Source organism: Felis catus, chromosome F1, assembly GCF_018350175.1.
Source record: "Felis catus isolate Fca126 chromosome F1, F.catus_Fca126_mat1.0, whole genome shotgun sequence".
Lineage (NCBI taxonomy): Eukaryota > Metazoa > Chordata > Mammalia > Carnivora > Felidae > Felis > Felis catus.
In genome coordinates this window covers 36698810-36721801 of record NC_058384.1, presented here as the reverse complement: position 1 = coordinate 36721801, position 22992 = coordinate 36698810, and the positions used below count along the sequence as shown (strand labels likewise).

The 22992-nt window shown below is 39.3% G+C and overlaps 2 protein-coding genes and 1 long non-coding RNA gene across 8 annotated transcripts in view; 1 reads left to right on the top strand and 2 right to left on the bottom strand.

The window, feature by feature from the left end:
- CF1H1orf53 (chromosome F1 C1orf53 homolog) overlaps positions 1-19964 on the bottom strand; it is a 113763-nt gene extending 93799 nt beyond the window's left edge. The window contains exons 1-2 of the mRNA XM_023247772.2: positions 18897-19964; positions 17371-17498 (exon numbers count right to left, since the gene is read on the bottom strand). Of these exons, the coding sequence (XP_023103540.1) occupies positions 17371-17498; positions 18897-18930 (162 nt within the window). The 5' untranslated portion in view covers positions 18931-19964. The remainder of the gene's footprint in view (positions 1-17370; positions 17499-18896) is intronic.
- LOC123382822 lies at positions 743-3181 on the bottom strand. 2 transcript variants are annotated; one of them, XR_006591846.1, is made up of 3 exons: positions 3058-3181; positions 1435-1472; positions 743-951 (listed from the first exon to the last, which is right to left on the bottom strand). It is a non-coding gene; the product is annotated as an uncharacterized LOC123382822 (long non-coding RNA). The 2 variants fall into 2 exon arrangements; XR_006591845.1 differs by lacking the exon at positions 1435-1472.
- Positions 13808-22992, top strand: part of DENND1B (DENN domain containing 1B) — a 268689-nt gene continuing 259504 nt past the window's right edge. For 3 of the 5 annotated variants that reach the window (XM_019821935.3, XM_019821934.3, XM_045048956.1), the window contains exons 1-2: positions 13808-13878; positions 22536-22600. In XM_019821935.3, the coding sequence (XP_019677494.2) occupies positions 13823-13878; positions 22536-22600 (121 nt within the window). In that variant the 5' untranslated portion in view covers positions 13808-13822. Of the gene's footprint in view, positions 13879-20206; positions 20412-22535; positions 22601-22992 lie in introns of those variants that run through there. The other 2 variants (XM_045048955.1, XM_023247769.2) reach the window with 2 other exon arrangements.

Sequence of the window (22992 nt, the reverse complement as noted above, 5' to 3'; positions counted from 1 at the left end):
TTAGCTTTCTCTAAACTGCTAAGTCAGTTCTCTTTTTTGTCTCCAAGATTTCTTCTTTTGTATGAGGGCATATATTTTTCTAGTTGTGTGTGTGTGTGTGTGTGTGTGTGAGAGAGAGAGAGAGAGAGAGAGAGAGAGAGAGAGAGAGAGAGAGAGAGAGGGATTTTTCTCTTTGTGAACATTGCTGTGGGGTTTTGGAAGGGAGTGGAAATATGTTTTTATTTTTTTTCTTGTATGATGAAGGCAATCTCCCGTATGTCTCCCCTTTTGTTCCATGTTTAAATGACAGTCTGAGGGAGAGTGAGAGTCTTACTCTTTCAGCTACATTCACAAGAACATTATAGAGTATCATTTCATTGAAAAGATATGACCACAGAGTTAGTGACCAGCCTCGTGCATAGTATACAATGTTGCTAATTGTTACCTAAGAAGGCCCAGAGGTGAGAAAATATAAGATAGATTGGAGGACAGCATGGCATTTGGCATTCTTTGGGTGATTCAAATTAAGTATGTGGGACATGAAGATACAGAAATAGGAAAGGCAAGTCTCACACTCATGAGTCTGAGGACTTGAAGAAACACAATATGAATGAGCATGTCAAGAAGACTTTTTACTTTTTATTTATTTTTTCCCTGAACATCAACCTTTATGCTGGGTGAAAAGATAAAGTTAAGTAAGACAATGTGTTGTTCCTACTTTGGTATACTTCAATGCAGAATTTAGGACTTACAACTTCTCTACTTCAAAAGGATAAGAGATGGTTTAATGTATCTATAAATACAGAATGGACAATGGGTTGAATATCTTCTGTCTGCCCTTCCAGATCACGTCTCTACCCGTCACTCTGCTATATGTCTCGGGAGGCTGACTTGGACAGGTTACATCAACTCAGCTCTTGTGTCATCTGCCTTTTTGTTGGATCCCACCAGAGGGAAGCTGCAACAGGAGATCTAGGGAAAGAAGGAGAATGAACTAAGGGTATTTCTTTCCCTGACACCTTCCTTGTATTATCTTTCTTCTCCAGCTTCCTCACCAAAGGTGACTACTCTAGTCAAGGCACCACCTCTATATGACTCTCTCCCTACTGTCTACTCTTTTCTCATCATGCAGCTGATAACCCCTCTTACTCTGTAATTTTGGTGGGAAGTGCTGCTATAAGTATACTTGAGCTTCCAAATGATGCAAAATGTTGAACCTGAATACTTTTAAACAACTTGAGCTAAGTGCTCAACAGGGTGGTAAGGGGAGTGGGTTTCCCCCCTCCCCCACCCTCAGGCTTTTTGTTGCCTGAGGTACATGGGTACGTGACTGAAGGGTCTAAGTTGCCAATAAGTGAATTTGGTGAATATATTTTAATGACTCTTCTTTTATACCCTCATACTTACCAACTAAGCTAAATGGATATGCTTCTAGTTTGCTGGCTAAGTACTTACTATTTTGCAGAGTATTATAACTGATTGATGTGGCAGGACTAAAAGAAGAAAAACAGGTGTTTATTCTGAAAGATGTGTCATAGTCCAATAAGAAAATCTTTCCACCTATTTCTGTATTCGCCACTTTCTTAGAGGCTTAGAGGGGAGGTTGAATCAACATTGATCCACATGAACTATGTTGTACAGCCTGAGATTTTCACATGATGACAGCAAAACAAATACATCTGTGAAGTGGTCTTTAGGCAAAGGCTTGGTGTAAATGTGATATTAGAACAGAGGGTCATGGAAAGGTAAGGTACAAGGTAGCTTGAAATAGATCAAAGTTAAGATTTTTATGGACTCATAAATTATTTAAATCAATTTCCAAAGTTTGCCTGTGCCTTAAATACTACTTCATGTTCTCTTTCATGTAGAAAGACTATTGAATATCATAGCTGTTTTTAAAAAATGTTTAACATTTATCAATTTTTGAGAAATAGAGCGTGAGTGGGGGAGGGACAGAGAGAGAGGGAGACACAGAATAAGAAGCAGGCTCCAGGCTCTTAGCTCCCAGCTTTGAGCACAGAGCACACTGCTGGGCTTGAACTCACGAACCACAAGATCATGACCTGAGCTGAGGTCAGCTGCTTTACCAACTAAGTCACCCAGGTGCCCCATCATAGCTGGTTTTTAAAGAGTATTAATTTGTAAAAAATTTCCATGAAAATGTTTGATAATTATTAAATTCTAACAACAAACATCATTCAGGGGGAAAAAGAATCTTAAAACTGGCAATTTTCAGGGGCTCCTGACTGGCTCAGTCAGTAGAGTATGTGTGACTCTTAATCTCAGGGTTATGAGTTCAAGCCCCACGGTGGGCATGGGAGCCTATAACAAAGAAAAAACTGATAATTCATTCTAAAAACATTGAATTTAAGCACTGATAGAAATATTGCCTTTTTAGGGGTGATGGTTAAAAGAAACACTGAAAGGAATATACCAGGAGCCCGTTGTATTGTTTTGCAAGATTAACTTATATGCTAATAAGAGATTGTATTCATCTTGCCGATATGTGAATATAAAACTCCACGGACCGGTTACATAGAAGCTGTCCAAGGGTTTTGAATTCAGATACCAAGCACCATAGGTAACAGGTGTGTTGGAAATGTGTTAATCGACGGACCTGCTTGTGTAAATGCATGCTGAGAGATCATGATTACTGTACCCTTCATGTGCTGCAAAGGGAATAACAGCTTAAATGCCCCTGCAAAGGGAGGGAAAGATCTTCTGTAGTAAAATGCTGGAGAAAGTAATCTTTTGGTCCACTAGTTAGCAAGAAAAGGATAGGCTTTTTTCTTCCTAAAGAACAGAGCGCTATCTATATCTATCTATGTGGTTGGTCATAGTGGCCAAACTTCTGTTGAGGAATGTATCATTCACCTGAAGTCTTAAATGTCAGAGCTTAGCTAGTCTCTCCATAAACTCATGATTATCCATGAGAGACCATAAGGGAGAAGACGCTGTAGGTTCAGAAGACCATGTGACGGGAGACTAAATTTCATTAACAACACCCTGAGAGGAGCCAGTCAGCCGAAGGGAACAGTAGGGGGAATCCCCACCTCTTAACACAGAAAATGCTCATACCAGCTCCGCCTCTACATTTGCCACACCGGCTGCACAATCATTCATCAGGCTGAAAGCTGTAGGTGTGACTGAGGGGCAGTACCAAGGATGATCCACAATCGTGAGGGGCTTCCAATTTGTTCACTGGTGCATGGAAATGCAGAAAACACGTTTTTCAAACTACATGCAATTGTTCTCAAAAACAGACGCTAAGTCTTGTCAATATTGTCTTTCAACGCCTACAAGCTAGAAAAAGAAGTACTCAAAATATTGTTGAATAAAATAGTAACTAGGTTTCGTAAAATGTGAGGGAGAGGAGAAGCAGGAGAGTCTGGGAGGTACCGAGTCTTGTATTAGATAAGGTTAGATTAAATCTGATACCTCTGAGGGAAAATCTATTACTTGCTGAGGGGAGCTCCTCTTTTTTCCTTCCCTCCTTCATATTATTAGAGTAATAAAAGTATCAAGCACTTATAATCAAAGTCATTTAAACCTTTTACAGAAAGGGGCACCTGGGTGGCTCGGGCAGTTAAGTGTCCGACTTCAGCTCAGGTCATGACTTCAAGGTTCCTGAGTTTGAGCCCCACATAGGCTCACTGCTGTCAGTGAAGAGCTTCAAATCCTCTGTCCCCCTCTCTCTGCCCCTCCCCGCATGCACACGCACACACACACACACACACACTCTCTCTCTCAAAAATGAATGAACATTAAAAAAAAAGAATCAACCTTTTACAGAAGATTCTTATTCAGTTAATATTAATGTTAGATATAGTTTTTCATTTCCTCTTTTATCTTTTTTATTCTTTTTTTTTTAAATTTTTTTTTCAACGTTTATTTATTTTTGGGACAGAGAGAGACAGAGCATGAACGGGGGAGGGGCAGAGAGAGAGGGAGACACAGAATCGGAAACAGGCTCCAGGCTCTGAGCCATCAGCCCAGAGCCCGACGTGGGGCTCAAACTCACGGACCGCGAGATCGTGACCTGGCTGAAGTCGGACGCTTAACCGACTGCGCCACCCAGGCGCCCCTATCTTTTTTATTCTTTAAAGCATAATTTTATATATTGAACCAATTGTCTTTTTACACTCAAAATCTTAGGGAAACAATAAAGTTTTAGAGATGGATGCATCCTGAAAGTAGTAAAATCCAGTCTTAAGACTTCCAGAATAACAATAATATGCTATACAATATGCTATATATTATAACAATAATATTCTTTTCTTCTTTACATGGTGGTCACTCCATAATTGCATTAATCAATCAGTAAATACTTATTAAATACCAAATGGCCCCCAAATAATGTGGGATATTACAGAGGGGATGCACACATACACACACACAAACACTAACAGCAGAAATCATAGTTTCTGCTTTAAAGTATTTATAATTGGAAGAACTTAAATTATGTATGTGTTTAAAGCAAAGAGCAGTCAAACATCAAACAGCTGGAAATTGTCTAAAAGTGCCTTGGAAACACAAAGGGGAAATGTTATTATGAACCAAAACCAGCAAAAGGAGTTTTTATGAAGGAGGCAGGACCTGGACTAGACCTTGAGGGACAGTTAGCAGGGAGACAAAGTGTCTTCCAGATGGGATGGATACACTGGCATAAAAGCTGGAAGGAAAAGGAGGCTGACACTTCTTACACCCCACGTTAGAAGCCAAAGTAAGGTGTGACTCTCACAGCAAGTGACAGGCTGTAAGTACCAGGCTGATATTACGGGAGGAGAAATGTTGCTTTGGGACAGTGACAGATGGCACTATTGTTTGGGAATTAATTTGAGTCTCAATGTTTTGTGCCTGCAACAGGTGTGCTGTGGATACTTTTAAAGAAGCTAATGGGGAATAGCTGAGCTGCTGGGTGTTCTGTTTAAAACATGGTTATGAAATGTAGAGTGGTGATTAGTTGGTTTTTAATTTTCATTTGAGCATAATTGACACACAATGTTACATTGGTTTCAGGTGTACAACATAGTGATTCAACCTCTCTATACCATATGCTACGCTCACCACAAGTATAGCTACCATCTGTCACCATACATCACTATTACAATATCTTTGACTATGTTGTTTGTGCCTTTTATTCCTACAACTTATTCATTCTGTTGCTGGAAGCCTGTATCTCCCACTTCCCTTCACCCATTTTGCCTGTCCCTGCACAGCCCCCCTCCTCCGTCAACCATCAGTTTCTTCTCTGTATTTATAAGTCTGATACTGCTTTTTGTTTATTGATTTCCACACATGATATTTGTCTTTCTCAGCCTGCCATATTTCACTTAGCATCATACCCTCTGGTTCCATCCATGTTGTTGAAAACGGCAAGATCTCATCCTTTTTATGGCTGAGTAATACTCCATTGTGTGTGTGTGTGTGTGTGTGTGTGTGTGTGTGTGTGTGTGTACACATCTTCTTTATTCATTCATCTGTTGATGGACATTTGGGTTGCTTCCATATCTTGGCAATTATAAATGTTGCAATAAACATAGGGGTGCATATATCTTTTTGAATTAGTGTTTTCATTTTCTTTAGGTAAATATCCAGGAGTGGAATTACTGGATCATATAGTATTTCTATTTTTAACGTTATGAAGAACCTCTATACTGTTTTTCATAGTGTTTTTACCAATTTACATTCCCACTAACAGTGTATGAAAGCTCCTGTTTCTCCACATCCTCGCCAACACTTGTTATTTCTTGTCTTTTTGATTTTAGCTATTCTGACAGGTGTAGGGTAATATTTCATTGTGGTTTTTATTTGCATTTCCCTGATGATTAGTGATGGTGAGCATCTTTTCATGTGTCTGTGGGCCATCTGTAAGTCTTCTTTGGAAAAATGTCTATTCAAGTCCTCTGCCCATTACTTAATCAGATTTTTTTTTTTTTTTAGTGTTGAGTTGTATAAGATTTTTATACATTTTGGATACTAACCCCTAATCAAATGTATCATTTGTAACAATTTTCTCTCAATTAATAGGTTGCCTTTTCGTTTTGTTGATGTTTTCCTTTGCTGTGCAAAAGCTTCTTATTTTGTTGTAGTCTCCATAGTTTATTTTTGCTTTTATTTCTCTTGCCTCAGAACACCTATCTAGAAAACGTTTTCTAGACTTAGAAAATGTTTCTATGTCTGGTGTTAGAGAAATTGCTGCCTGTGTTCTTTGCTAGAATTTTTATGGGTTCGGGTCTCACATTTAGGTCTCTTATCCATTTTGAGTTTATTTTTGAGTTATGGTGTTAGACAGTGGTCCAGTTTCATTCTTTTGCATGTAGCTCTCCAGTTTTCCCAGCAGCATTTATTGAAGAGATTGTCATTTCTCCATTGTAAATTCTTGCTTCCTTTGTTGTAGATTAATTGACCGTATAAGTATGGGTTTATTTCTGGACTTTTTATTCTGTTCTATTGATCTATGTGTCTATTTTTGTGGCCATACCATGCTGTTTTGATTACTACAGCTTTGTGGTATATCTTTGCTTTTTGTATATATATCATAGGTTTTGGGTTTGTGGTTACCATGACAGGAGGTTCATATATAATACATATATATAGCAGTCTATGTTAATTTGACAGTCATTTAAGTTGAAACATATTCTTTTAAAAAAAAATCTTTCTTTTTTGTATTCCCGCTCCCACATTTCATGAATATTCTGTCATATTTTACATCTTTTTTTTCATAATTTTCTTATGTCTAATTATGACTATTTCTATTCCACTTAAAGAAGTCCCATTAACATTTTTTGTAAGGTTGGTTTAGTGATGATAAACTGCTTTAACTTATGATTGTCTGGGAAACTCGTTTTTTTTTTTTAATTTTTTTTTCAACGTTTATTTATTTTTGGGACAGAGAGAGACAGAGCACGAACGGGGGAGGGGCAGAGAGAGAGGGAGACACAGAATCGGAAACAGGCTCCAGGCTCTGAGCCATCAGCCCAGAGCCCGACGCGAGGCTCGAACTCCCGGACCACGAGATCGTGACCTGGCTGAAGTCGGACGCTTAACCGACTGTACCACCCAGGCGCCCCAGCCTGGGAAACTCTTTATCTCTCCTTTTTTTAAAAAAAATTTTTAAAAAATATTTATTTCTTTTTGAGAGAGATAGTGTGAGCAGGGGAGGGGCAGAGATAGAGAGGGACAGAGGATCCCAAGTGAGCTTTGTGCTGACAGCAGAGTCTGGTGAGAGGCTTGAACTCAGGAACCATGAGATGACGACCTCAGCCAAAGTCATCTATTCAACCAACTGAGCCACCCAGGTGCCCCTCCTTATCTCTCCTTTAAATTTGAATGATAATCTTGCTGGGTAGAGAATTCTTGGTTGTAGGGTTTTTCCTTTCAGAACTTTGAATATATCATACCACTGCCTTCTGGCCTGAAAAGTTTCTGCTGAAAAATGAGCTGACAGCCTTATAGGGTTTCCTTTGTAGGTAACTTTTTGCTTCTCTCTTCCTGCTTTTAAAATTCTGTCTTTCATCCGGATGGCCAACAGGCACATGAAAAGATGTTCAACGTCGCTCCTTATAGGGAAATACAAATCAAAACCACACTCAGGTATCACCTCACGCCAGTCAGAGTGGCCAAAATGAACAAATCAGGAGACTATAGATGCTGGAGAGGATGTGGAGAAACGGGAACCCTCTTGCACTGTTGGTGGGAATGCAAATTGGTGCAGCCGCTCTGGAAAGCAGTGTGGAGGTTCCTCAGAAAATTAAAAATAGACCTACCCTCTGACCCAGCAATAGCACTGCTAGGAATTTATCCAAGGGATACAGGAGTACTGATGCATAGGGCCACTTGTACCCCAATGTTTATAGCAGCACTCTCAACAATAGCCAATTATGGAAAGAGCCTAAATGTCCATCAACTGATGAATGGATAAAGAAATTGTGGTTTATATACACAATGGAATATTACGTGGCAATGAGAAAGAATGAAATATGGCCTTTTGTAGCAACGTGGATGGAACTGGAGAGTGTGATGCTAAGTGAAATAAGCCATACAGAGAAAGACAGATGCCATATGTTTTCACTCTTATGTGGATCCTGAGAAACTTAACAGAAACCCATGGGAGAGGGGAAGGAAAAAAAAAAAAAGAGGTTAGAGTGGGAGAGAGCCAAAGCATAAGAGACTCTTAAAAACTGAGAACAAACTGAGGGTTGATGGGGGGTGGGAGGGAGGGGAGGGTGGGTGATGGGTATTGAGGAGGGCACCTTTTGGGATGAGCACTGGGTGTTGTATGGAAACCAATTTGACAATAAATTTCATATATTAAAAAATAAATAAATAAAATTCTGTCTTTATCTTTAGCCTTTGACATTTTAATTACGTGTCATGGTGTAGACCTCCTTGGGTTTATCTTGTGTGAAATTCTATGCTTCCTGAACCTGGATGTATATTTCCTTCCCTAAGTTAGGAAAGTTTTCAGCTATCATTTTTTTACAAAAGTTGTCTGCCCCTTTCTGTCTTTCTTCCTCTCCCTCTCCTTGTTGTTGCCATCTTCCTCTTCTCCTCTCCTCTTCTTCTTGCCCTATAACATCAATGTTTGTTCACTTGATGTTGTCCAAGAGAGCCCTTAACCTATCCTCATTTAAAAAATTTGTTTCTTTTTGTTGTTCAGCTTGAGTGCTTTCCATTACCCTGTCTTCCAGATCGCTGATCCATTCCTCTGTATTTGCTAATCTGTTGATTCCTTCTAGTGTATTTTTTATTTCAATTATTGTATTCTTCAATTCTGATTGGTTATTTTTTTCTACCTCTTTATCAAAGGTCTTACTAAGTTCTTCCACTTTTCTTTCTAGCCACGTGAGCATTACAGTCATTACTTTAAATTCTTTCTCAGGCATATTGGTTATCTTCATTTCCTTTAGTTCTTTTTCTGAACTTTTGTCTTTTCTTTCTTTTGGAACATATTCCTTTGTCTCCCCATTTTGCTTGACTTTCTGTGTTTGTTTCTATGAATTATGTGGAACAACTACTTCTAAACTTGAAGACATGGTCTTGCATATGATCATCTCTTATGTAGACTATATATAACTGGTGACTTTTGCTGGCTGTTTGGAGTTGTGGCTGTGTGGGCTAGAGGTCCTATGGCTCTCTACATAGCAGGCATCCTGGCAGGACAGCTCATAGAGAGCTGGTTAGTTTTGAGAAATGTAAGTAATTTGTTTCTTAATTTTTACTACTATCCGACTTGCTTATTTAGTCTAACTGTGCTTCACCTAGTAACATCCTGTGCTTTGATGGCGAAGATCCAGGAGACTTGGGTTTGAAGCCTATTTATATAACTTTGGGAGAGTTATCTTTCTAAGTCTAATTTGTAAGAGAGGGAGAAACACTTGGCCTCCCTCAGTGATTGTGAGGATGAATTGAAAAATGTATTCAAATATGTAATAAATCTCTTGCAACATATTTTCCTCTTTCCTTTTTTTCTTTCTCAGTTCCCAAACAATAGGCAACTATACTCAAGAAGACCACAAAACTTATCATATCATATAAAACCTGTGACAGTTTTTGGACTGAAAAGGAGCATTGCTGAAAATTATACTAGGGCACAGTAATAAATTAAAACTGGCCCTTACTATATTTCTTTATGAAAAGAGAAGAAAAAATAAATGAGAAAAAAATTAAACCCCTATAAACCATTGAATAAAACACTTGTATCACAAGAGATGTTCTTGTATTTCTCTACAAGGATCTCAAAATCAAAATCAAAATCTTATTGCAATGTGCTTGGCAGTTCTCACTAAAAGTAGCAATGAGCACAATATTAACTGTAAACTGCCACTTTTGTTCCCTCATGGCATCATATTCTTTCATATTCTTTCTTTTCAAACTTTCTGGCTGATACATTCTGGCTGGTCTGGGAAATCAGGGACACCAGTAATTGGGGCCTAAAAAGACCAGATTTATATATATTTAGATTCCAGCATGATTAAGTTTGGGAGAGAAAATTGAATTTATATCATGGTCTTTCCTGAGAGGGATTTCAAGAAGGCACTGCAGCATAATGTGGAGGTGAGGTGTGTGGGAATAGTTTAACTTGTTATTAGAGACTTTTTGACATTTCACCATTTTATTTTTATGCTTTGAATTCCCTCACTAAAAGGTGGGAACAGAGATATTGACGTTGCCATTGAAATATTGCTGCCTTCTTTCATAGGTGACTTGAGTCTTATGTAACGTGCCTTAATATTTGGTAGCAATTAATACTGTGTGTATAAACTTACCACTTAAACTTGATTCTATGCTTGCCAAGCAAACTAAATAGAGAATCTTAGTCTAAGAAGCTTCAGTCCTAATACATTAATTAGCACATGTGTGAGTCTAGGACATTATGAGTAAGTCAACGGAAACTGAGCTCTAATCTACTCTGGGTTTCTTGCAGGAATTGTTTGTAACCAGGTGCATCCATTACAGTGAGGGGACTTTTAACCATATGTTCACAGGACTTCGGGTTTGATTTCAGGACATGTTGGGGTGCTCTTAAAAGTCACTTCAGTGAATCTGTGGATCCTGTTCTGGCCTCATTAGGCTGCCAGGATCCTCCTTTGGACCCCTGAATCAGTGTCACAGATTGTGAGGTAACCAGAGAGCATCTTAATACCTTCTTGGTGACAGCAAGCATCTGGCTCTCTTCTTTTCTTGGATGAATTTTTGCATGCTTTTTCTTACTACGTGTTTTAGACTTTTTGGTACATATTACCAAAATAATAGGACTCTATAAAAATGAGAGGAAAAACCTTTGCTTAGGGACTTCTGGGGCAATGCAGGATTAAAGCAAGCCCAGAGAAGACAATGCAGCTGATAACCTGAGTCAGAAAAGTTTAACCTATCACTGGGCTCCCAGCATGCCAGTAATCTCTATTTATAGGTGGGATGAAAACATACCCCCAGAAGTGGAGTGTCTTCCTGAATATTATGATGGTAATAGTGAAGGTTCACAGGATAGGAGTTTTTGGGCAAAGAAACGGAACCTCTCCAAAGAGTAGTAAGTACTAGTTTTTATAAATAGCTAGAGGATATGTATCAGGTACTCCGACTAAGTCAGTTTGGGAGCCAAGACACAGTTTTCTGGAAATGTGGGAAAAGTATAAGCTTGAAGCAAAAGGAAAGCATCTTTGGAGGCCTTGTGCATTGAAAGGAAGAGGGCTAGATCTGGACAGGGCAATGGCAACTCTCGGAGCCAGAGGCGGCACAATGGGTACCCAAAAGATGATAAGATTTAAACACCGGTTCAAGGGCAAGTGATTGAACCCATCATAAGGTAATTGCTAATTCAGATCTGCCCAGGCAGCTGTTTCTAGCATCCATTTCTTACAACATGCAGCTTGATGATGTAGACAGTTTATGTTCATTGGTCTCTTTTTTTTTCTAGGCTCCCATTTGCATAGAAAATTCCTACCACATATTTTTTCCCTAATATGTAATTTTAATGTAATAGGTTAAAAATTCTAAGTCGAATGGAGATTAACTTCGCAAATACATGGCATAAGATAACAAGAATCATAAAATATCTATCTTTATGAATATTCATAGAGAATTATACTTTAGTTTGGCTTTTTCATCTTTGAGAACCAGAAAATCCGATTTCCAGACTGTCTTTCCCCAAAGATAGTTTGTCTATGGACTAATTATGTTAAAGTTGTTTTCAACTTTAGCTTTCATTATTTGTAAATGAAGAGCAACAATATTTTTCTAGTTTCTTTTAGTTTTATATAACAAACTGTTTTAGTTTGTTACATAAATGCTTTTATATATCCTACAACTTGTACAAAGGACTTTTCAAAAAAGATATGACTTCTAAAGCATTTAATACTGCTTGTAACTTGGGTAAAGATATCAATGAGGGAGATGCCACATGATAATACGTTTGAATTGAAATATAAACCTAGTTTTATTTTGCAAGTGAGTGAGAGAGAGCGAGAGAGAAAAGAGATAGACATGTGCTTTATGAAGAAAATGGCTTTTAAAAATGGCTCAGTAGTATTTTGCAGGCCAACTTTATTTCCTGGTGCCTCTGGCAAACAGGGGAAAGTGCATTCTTCCACACAGGCGTTCTTGGAATAAAATGTCTCTAGGGAGTGCACTTCCTGCTTCATCATGCATCATACCTGTTTTACCTACTAATCTATACCTCACAGGACTATTGAGAGCCCTAGCTAATAAAAAGCGATCATAAAGCACTTGGCAAAACCACAACAACTATAAAAGGATACATGCAAATGTGGTAAGGCTTGCCTTTCTGGTATGTACATGAAGTCCTTGCACATGAAATAGTGCAGTGACTCAAATGTTAAGAAATTTTTTTCTCTTTCACAAACTGGAAGTAGTTTTGCCAGCTGGCTTGCTGGAGTGAATTGCTTTGAACTCAATAGTAGGCCACTTGATTGAAAATCTTCCTCCTGATTCTAATATTAGACCTCTCCTCATGAATTTGTGCATGTATTACTTAAGAATTCATACCTGCTTATTTAAAGGGGAAGAGCAACATGTTTGTGTTAGAAAAATGTACAGAAATAAATGGGTTGCATGGTAATCAATGGTCTCGTGTCATCACTGAATAGGAATTAGTAGCACTTACTTGGTAGTCTTCTAAAGCAACCACTGTGAGAACACATTGTAATTACCATACACAGTGCACACACTAATGTTGTATGTTCCTGATCCACAATTCAACCTGGCAGGAAGTAAAGAGAAGACCCAGGGAGTGGCCGTATAGTAGATAGAAAGAGTGGTCAGTCCATCCTGATGTGAGGATTCCACTCAGTCACAAACAGACTATCAGGCTGAGTCATGAGTCCAGATGCCGCCATCCCACTCCAGCCAAGTGCAGCTATCCTGACTGCCAGGAGAAGACTCGTGGAATTACACATAGCGAATGAAGAATGGCAGGTGAGACTGAGTCCTTGTTACAAAGGAAGCAAATCCCCAACAAACTAAGAAGACCTTCATCAGTTTCATTCTGCTCCTCCTTCTCTCTCAGAAAAGATTACAAGCAGAGGTCTTCTTCAGAAATACTTGCCTATGTCTTGGGTGTGACATCAGAGACAACAGCAGAGAGAAAAGATGACATCCATACTTTTGAAGCCCAGGAGACTTCTCAGTCCCTGTTTATTTTTATTTTGGCTTTGCTTGGAACAATAAAAAAGGGGAGGTGGTCAAATATTTTGAAGTTTTGAATCTCTATTTATCACTCTAAGGATCTTCTGCTGTGGAACCGTATGATTTTACCTGGTATTTGAGTTCAATGCTGGCATGTAGTGTTTTTCTTTTTCCCTCTAGAAGTGACCAGATTTAAGTGCATGTAATATTTACTTTGTTATTTTCTTATATTTAATGAAAGTGTAACTTGGCATATAGGAATTTTTTTATTACAGGAATTTATTTGATCATTTCTCTATTTATATCAGAATTAGAGTTGCTTATAGGGGTTATTAATTTTGTTGGACTATTAATGTCATATTAGATGCCCCTATATGTTTCCTTCCACGAAATTCTAATGTCGTGGCTCATTGGTGTGATTATGCATTCTCCTGAGAGTATTAAATGGGTGTGAGTGGAATAGCCATATGATAAAGATGTTTTTATTTATGTGGAGTGTCTGGTAGGTGGAGTTAGGAGATTCTTTCCCAGGCATTGCCACAGCGTTACACAAACATTGCTCTGTTTCTTGTAACCCAAATGAGGCTCCTCAAAGAGTCCATGAAAAAAATCTGTCTTCTCTGATTACAGTCTGGTGGTGATACTCTGCTTCAAATATTCCTTTTTCTTAACTCCAAAGACTGTTTGAAGTTTTCCAATGTCTGGCAGATGCCAAGATAAAGATAAGGATGAACTAGCAAGAGCTGGTCAGAGGTAAGAAAATTTGATTCTATAATTTTGGGCAAATCACCTGAAATATGGAGGGAAGAGAGTATCTTTGCTGTGTTATTTTTGAGAATTTTACTATCTTTTTCACTAATAGTTTAGCAGCAAAAGAAACAAATATCATTCCCCACTTGCATTTTATAAATATTTGGATATGTTCAGATTTGGTAATAAAGATGTTAAGAATAATCTGAGCCTTTTTGTCTCCAAAACTGGAAAACAACATTTTTTTCTTAGAGTTGGCTTTCAAATGAACACTGAACACTAACTTTACAGGCCATGAGTTGTGAAAACAACAGGGGAAGCATACTTTCTGGAAATCCCAAATCTTCTCTTCTACTGTCTCTCTGTTTAGAAGTAGTATATGTCATTTTGAAAGAGAACTTCACTTTCAGATTCAAATTCATGATGTTGCTAAGTATAAAAAGAGTAATATACTTGGAGAATGTTCTTAACATTATCTCAGTTGATATAAAAAAGCAGTTTCTGCTAAAATATTTTCAAGATGATTTTCTAAGGACTTCAAGGATATTTGACTTTCTAAATACTTTATATAAAGGACTTGTATCCCATAATAAATGAAGATGGTGATACTATTAACAAATTTCACCTAAGAACAATAATAGGAGGCAACACAGGGTTAGAGCGTAGGGAGTGTCTGACTTGGATACATGCTGATTATAACTCATGAGAGGATTGTGTCTAAAAGTTCATTTGTAAGTTAATTGTTTGGAACTCAAAACCTTGATATAAATTGGTAAAGCTCACAGTCTGCATAAGTCTAGTTAAGTTATACTGAAGTTGAAGTTCTTTAACAGTATTATATCAAAAATACCATTCTAGAGTTTACAACATTGTTTCTCTTTCCATACTCCAAAAGGTAAGGAGCTGTCAGAGTAGAATGCAATGATCAAATGCATTCAAGAATAGTCAAGGAAGTAAGGAATACTTGGTAGTGGTGGTGGGGGGTGCAGGTTGGTAATGTGTAAAAGTAGCCACCAGAGCCACTGTTCATCTTGAAGGTATTTGTTAAGCTAGATGAGCTTTGAGCACTTGTTATAGCCTCATGGAGCTTGAGTACCTTTCTAACGTGGGGAGTCCAATAGGATACCCCTCATAACCTAGCATTCCAAAGGAATTCAAGGGAAACTGATTGTCTCAAACACTGGAGCAGATGTGGAGGTAGGGTGGGGCAGAAATCCTCCTTAAAGATTCATAAATATAAGCCAGATCTCCCATGGTGGTCTGAAAAATTTCAAGTTGAGAATTTAGTATGAAAGGGTCCTGAATGGATAGTAACCCCCCAGACATATACCCAAAGATAAACAAATATTCTTTCCAGAGAACTCTTCTTTTCAGATCTCATTACGTTTCCCCATATAAAACTCCAAGGATCAGGTAGCATAAAAATAAATCGTCACACACAGAAAAAACAAGACACCATAAGTAACAGCTAGAAGAAAATCAGATAGTAGAATCAGACTCACAAGTGCTTCAGCAATTGGAATTATCAGAAATAGAATCTAAAATATGTATGCTATATATAAGAAATTAAGCAAAGGCTTAAAATATGAATGAAGAGAAAACAGATTTAAAATAACCAAGCAGAACTTTAGAAATGAAAATAAGATACACTAAAAACTAAAAAGCTTTAACAGAAGATGAGACAAAGCCAGAGAAAGAATTAATGAACAGTAGGATGTCTGCAAAATTATCCAGAATTCGGCTTAGAAAGATAAGAAAAAAGAAACTATGAAAGAAATGTTAAGAGATATGGAGAGCAAATGAGAATGTGTATACAGAGTCCCAGAAGGAAAGGGGAGAAAGAATGGAGTTCAGAATTTTCCAGAACTGATGAAAGTCAGTTTTAAGGATCTTTTAAAGGTCCTTGTAGTATCTGGCAGAAGGTAGATGGATATAAACTCAGAATTTAATGAGTTAAAATTTACCTGTTAAAATTAGGATAACCACTAAGTGAACAGGAATAGAGTACATAACTTCCAAACTAGAATCTAGGAAGAGAAGTAGAAGCATAAACAAAACCAAAAAACAATCAATAATCCCAAAGAAGGCAATGGTGAAAAAAATATATAGATCAGAAAAATATAAATGGGGAGCACATTAGATGGCAAAAGTAAATTTCAATATATCAGCAATTATAAAGCATGGAATGGTTTAAATGCTTGGTCTAAGATACAATCATCCTTAGAGTAGACTAAAAGTCAAAATTAACATGAATTAGATAAATCTGAAACGTAATGACTTAGAAAGTTTTAATATAATATGATGAAAAGAGTTATAATAATATTAGGCAAATACTAATCAGAAGAAAGCGATTTAGGGGTGTCTGGGTGGCTCAGTCAGGTAAGCATCTGACTCTTGTTTTCGGCTCAGGTTGTGATCTCATGGTTTGTAGGATCAAGCCCCGTGTCGGGTTCTGCACTGACAGCGTGGAATCTGCCTGGGATTCTCTCTCTCCATCTCTCTCTCTCTGCCCTTCCCCTGCTCATGCATGTATGTGCATGCACTCCCTCAATATAAAAACTAAAAAATAAATTTTTTTAAAAAAGAAAGCCGTTTAAATGCTAAGGCAAAAGCATTACTAAAATTAAAGAAGGTCACAACGTAATGGTAAATTTACCAGGCAAATAAAATAATTATAAACCGGTTTGCATATTATAACACCCCCCAACTATATAAAGCAAAAATTGACAGAATTATAAGCTGAGACAGACAAACCTACCAACATACTAGGAAATTTTAACTCATCTCTTCCATGAATGAATTATCGAGCAGATGCAAACATAGTAATAGAAGATACCAACAACACAATCATGGTAATAGAAGAGATCAATAATACGACCATAATACTTGATCGAGGCCTTTTGTTGGTTGGTTGGTTGGTGCTTTTTTGTTTTATTTTTTAGGAGCTGCAGCCTTCTAATTTAATTTTGAGAGAAACAAATAAGTTTGGGGAGACTGGAAATTCCCCACAATGACCACTGAAGTTCCAAATTTCTTTTGGTTAAGTTGATCCATTTAGTCTAGAAATGCATATGAGGAAGGATCATAGTTTTTAAACATAAAACCACCAGAGTCCTAGTAGTGGGGGGAACCGCTACTGTCAAAGCATTTTGATGACAGCGATCCCATTTCTTAGAGATTTTTTTTCCTAGAGCTAAGAGAAAAATTCCTAAACTGCACAGTTTCAACAGGAACGTCCTGGTTCCGGAAGGAATCAGACCAAAGGCCAGAACAGTTCCACTACCAACAGTCTGGTTCTGAAAAGGAATTGGATTGAAGGCCAACACGCTTCCAACAGGCACAGTTCCACGAAACAACCTGCTTCTAAGAATGAGTCAGACCAAAGAACAAACAAGTACTCCCAAGAAGGATAGGCCTTCAAAACAGAACCCGAGTAAAGTCGGGAGAGCCGAAACACAAAGAGAGTAGAGCTCTAAATGCAGGAAAAAAACTTATCCTCAAACTCCAGGGTTGCCAACTAAGCGGCGAACTCCATTGGCTCTGTAGCATCTGTTTGCTCACCCGCCTGAGAGTTGCTGGGGGTCTTCTCCGGATCCCACTTCTGATCACAAAGTAATATTCACCTTAAAAATAAAACTGTCAGATTTTTACCAGCAAAAATAAGTTTATTTGGGAATAACAGATATTGCAATTTGGGATAGGCAAGCTAAAACCATAGGTGAGATCTGATCAAGGAGGCACATTTTTGAAATACCTTGCCCAAGAACTGCTGAACATATACGTCTTATAAACACAGGCAAACAATTTAAAATAAGCTTAAAATATTAAAAAAGACTAATAGTTTATAGACTGTGTTCTCTGGCACCAATATAGACAATGTTCTTTGACAACTGCGGTCCTGAAAAATGTTAATATCAGTTGCTAAGTAGGAAATATTATCGCTGAAATATGATCTTGTGAAGATATATCACCTTGACTCTGTCATATCAGAAGTTCCATATGAAATGAGTATTACTAAAATTATACGACTGGCTTCAATAAACATATCACCAAAATAAGTGTATAAAACTTTTCCTTTTACTATAATTTTTAACAAATTGTGCAAATTGTGTCCATCTGTGTTTCTATCCTTTTACCTCAGTAATATCAGAATAGATAAATCGCCTCATCATGGTCAGCCTAAAAGCTGGTTTAAAAAGATTTGCTTTGTGTGTGCATATGCAGTGTCTTCCCTTCATAAATACTTAAGATAAATTGAAAAAAAATAGCAATTTTATATTATGCAGGGGTACGACTGTCACTTAAATCCCAATAAATGGATAGGGAAAACAATTGTATTAATATTTCCTTACCACTAATTAAAAACTCCTGATGTAGGCATTCCAGGTAGGGTTTGTTTGTTTGTTTGTTTGTTTGGGAAAAGAATGAATTATAATGAAAGAAGAAGTTTGAGAAATTTGCTAACATTTGGAGCAGAAGTGGTTTTCAGTTTACAGAATTTTTTTTCAAGGCTTTGGACTATGGTAACTTTTTTAGGTAGAAAAAAGCTTCATTTGGGAAAACAATATGTGGTATAGATACATTGTCTAATTTTGAAACTGAAATCCACAGAATAATTTCTTAAAAGATCACACAAATGTGTAATGCTTTTTAACTTGAATATCATGTTGTTCAAGTGATAGACAAGTAATAATTCCCATTTTACAAATGTAGGAACCGAGAAACTGAAGTGTCTCACCCCAAGTCAAGCTATGATGGTACCTCATGTTTAAATCTATTTTTTTTTGTTTCCCTTTTATGTCCTGACCTTATTTTTGACTATTAGGTCTGTGGCTATGAAATATATTTCACTTTGTTGACCAAGTAACACATATTTTGGCAAGAACACTTAAGATCTGAATAACTGTGTTTAATGTTAGGTTTTGGCTTCCGAATTAATTCCCAAAACTCATTGTATGACTTTTATGTCTCATGACTCACACCCTATTCATACCACACTTGATTTCCTCTCATCATCTTACCTTTTGCATGAATAAAGTCTGAAACAACCTCCATTTGGATGAAAAACACTGTGGCCACGTGTAAGGTGGTAACGTTAATGGAAGAAGCCTTCTCCAGAAGATCTGTGTGGGAGTCCAATCCTGTACACTCTTTTAAGTGTGCATTAGAAAACTTTTTCTAGATCTCTTCCCAGTTGATTCTAGATATAAGGCAGAAGAACACGGAGAGCCAGTACATGGTAGCAGTAAATATCAGCATCAAGTAGACCTGTTCTGAAATCCAGCTTTGCCACTGCCCACTGGATTAGCTTGGCCTGTTTATCAACCTGCAAAATGCTGATGCAAGTTATCTATCACACAGAGTTCTGGCAAGTACTGTGTCGATGCATATAACCTGCTTAACAGGTACTTCGGTGCCCTGTTAATCTTAGTTTTTTATGTATCAGCTCCCCTCACCCTCAGTTGGGCCCTCTCTGAGCTTCCTAGACTGCAGTTCTGTGAGGCCTGACGCTTGGAGAATGTGTCCAAAGTCAATCCTTGGTATGCTGCAGTCCTGTGGCATAAGAACGTCTGGCTTCCATATGTGCAGGCGAGTGGAGCACTACCATTTTGCTACTTGACAAGGCTATTTAGCAGGTGCACATGTCTGAACATTCCTGAATCAGGAGGGGGGCGGCTCTGGATTTCAGAGAGCAGTAACGGGACACAGCTGGAGTGAGGCAGGAGCCAGGAGCATCAACTCGAGCTCCAAATGTGCAGCCTGAAACGAAATGAAACGGCCTAAAACGACGAAGGTTCTAACAAACAATACCCATTAATTACTGATCCAATTCCGTGTGCATGCGGTGTGGAAAATACTGCAAAATCGAGGTACTTTTTCGGTTACTTTGCTTTTGAGGTGGGTTGTAGCCCTGAAGCCTGGACTGGACCCAGAAAGGAAGTCGGCTGCTCCGGGGCTGAGGACACAGGGGACACCTTGCGTTTCTGGCTCGGTTACAGAGCGGTACGTGGGTCATCCGGGCAGACACTTGCGCTCCCCTCGACCCTCCGGCCCCTCGGGGCGCGGGGGGACCCCGCCCCGTGTCTTCCTCAGGCTCCGGCCCGCGGGCCGCGCGGCCCAGGTGAGGCCGCCCCCGCGCGCGCCCCTTCCCCCTCCCGGCGACTTCCTGGTTTGCAGAAGGTGCTGGAGCCGCTGCGGGCGGCCCCGGTCGCAGGAACTGTGAGGCCCCAGCCTCGGAGGCGGCGGGGGCGGCGGCCGGCGGAGACGGGGGCGGCGGCCGCGCCACCGCTGCCGCTGCTGCTGTCACAAAAAGGCTCCGGGGGGTGGGGTGGGAGGCGGGGAAGCGCCGGGGGCGCCGCCGACATGGGCCCGCCGCCGCCGCCGCCGCCGCTGTGAGTTGCCTGCTTCCCCGCGGGGCGGCCGGCGTGGGCGGGGGCGGCGCGACCCTCCGAGCGCCGGGCAGGGGGCTTCCAGGCCGGCGCGGGGGCGGGACGGACAGCCCCACACCGACATGTAACCATGGACTGCAGGACCAAGTGAGTGGGGGTCGCGGGCGGGCGGGGGGCGCCCCGCGGCGGCCGGCCCCCCAGACGGCGACGTCGGCCCGGCCCCCGCGCGCGCGCGCGCGCGGCCAGCCGGCGGGACAGCGCTAGGCCGCAAAGCCTGCCCGGCCCCGCGCCCCCGGCCCGGCGGGGTCGGCGGGGCTCCTCCGTGAGCGGCCCGCAGCGCCGGGGCGACGCCCGCGTCTCTAGGTGCTGGAGGAGGCCTGGCGGCTCCTGCCGCCACCCGCTGTGGGTTTCTTGTTCCTCCCCGAGTGTGGCAGACGTGACTGTCGGTTGTCTGGTGTCCGGGAGGGCGTCAGCCTTGAGGTTAAGAGATTCATACTCAAAGCATTTTCCTAAGGCGAAGATAACCGTTTCAGTTTTAAGTGCAGTTGTCAGTTGATCTGAGAGGTTTTCCTCCGGTTTTTCTTATTCAGTTGGCCTCTGATATTTGTTTACATAGGCACTAGGTGTATGCACGATACTTGCAAAATGGTATCCAATTAGATAGTATTTTTATGTGCATGCTAAAGTATACATCAGTGGATGTTTTTCATCTGGACACTGATTATGTAAAAAGCAATTTGAGTAAGTGTGGTGATTTGTTTTGCGTCTTAGAGGTATGAGTTTTAGGTTTTTTGTTTTTTGTTTTTCCTCCTAAAGTTACTTTGCAAAGATTTTCTTCCTCCTTTACTCCCTGTTCACACCCCTCCCCCCCCAATTTAAAATAATGAGTACTGTTTATATTTGTATTAGTGTGGAAGGCTTGTAAAATTTCACAGTATAATTGAATCAATATTTACTTTTTAGCACCTAAGAGAGATTGTAAAAAATATTAAGAAAAGGGGAAAATTGTGTGATTTAAAGTTATTTTCTTCAGTGTTTGATATGAGTGGGGGCAGCATAAGTGATTTAAAAGGTATACTTTATGACATTAATTGGATTGTGAGGGAGGAGGTCACCTAAGTCTGTATTATTTCCATTGAAACAAGTTAATAGTGGGAGGGCTAGTTAATAGTGGGAGGGCTGAGGATATGTATATTTCTAAATTAATTTATATAGCTTGTCACTTTCTGTGATTTTAGATTCTTGTAATAAGTTTAGAAAAGTTCATGTTTACTTAGAAGCCAAAACTGGCATCACTTTATTGAATGAAGTGCATATTAAAAACAGCCAATGTGCAAAGACAGTAAGGTCTCCTTAGCAGGAATAACAGATAGATTAACACTTCGGTCACGTGGACATTGTGGTCTCACATTTTGCCTAATCTTTTATCTTCTAGCAGAAAGACATTAAAACAGAACTATGTTAGAAAGTGTGTCTCACTAGATGTAAACTTGCTTTTTGAAATTAATGAATAGGTTGAGTGTATGAAAAGTTAGTAAAGAAGTAGGTAACTTCAGAATGAAGCAACCTTTTGTTCCTAGTGGGAAACTCTAATATTGAGGCAGATGTGTGATTTCTCCAAAGATAATCGACATAAAGCAAGGTTTTTGTTGTTAGCCTTGCAGTTTACGTATGGTTTGCTACTTTAAACATGGTTGGCAGTAATTACATCTCAAGAGGAGCATATGCAAGGTGTCACATTTAAGGAGCATTATGACTGTTCTGTGGTGGTCTAGAATGTGGCAGGTGGAACCAGGTATTCATCATTTACATTTTTATTGAAAGTCTTTTTAAAAAAGCCTGGGAACCTGCTGGCCAGCTTTGTTGGCAGGAAAAGGTAGAGATACTTAGGAGCGTACTGGCTTTCCAGTTTTGATTCAATGAGATAAAGTCAGTGCTTTACATTTATACAGCACTGAATATAAAGTACTTCCATATATATTAGTTGATATATAATCCTCACAATTATTCTTCGAAGTGAACAAGGCACTTTATAGGTGAGAAAACAGGCTGAGGTTAAATGTTTGCTGCAGGTCTCAGAACTCCTAAGCCTCTAACATTACTGAATTGGGAAAAAACTTTGGTATTTTCTACATTGTGCTCATATAGTTTAATGGAACATATTGCAACAAGACCAAGATTAGTTTTTTGAGTTAAGAAAATATAAACTCTGCAGAGATGCTTAGTTATTTGTCATAGGAAATAAATACCACAAATTTCTTTTTCTTTTAGGGAAAATCCAGAGAGAACCTTTGACTTGGTATTGAAAGTGAAATGTCATGCCTCTGAAAATGAAGGTATGTGTGTTTTGTTAATTCTTAAAATAGTTGAGTCTATCAAAACAAGCGTTAGTGTGGTAGCCTACCAGAACGTAATAGTATCAGCATAATGGTGGCACTAACTGTATGTTCTGAATGTAGCATCTCAAACTTCTGTTAATAAAATAGATGGCTAGGTCTTTGCCATGAGATTGTAGGAATCGTGAATGTTATCTGTACAGCTTAATTTTCAGGTGTACCTTAAGGCCATAGAACTCAGCTTTACCATTTGTTGGTAGAATGATGGTTAGTTTTGGCAGGAAGGCACTCTTGTCGTTTTCTTTCATTTGTCTTTTAAAAGTTAGCCCCTATTGTAAACATTAGTGGAAATTCTCCTACCAGAGCAATGGGGGCCACACCAGTTCCCTTCT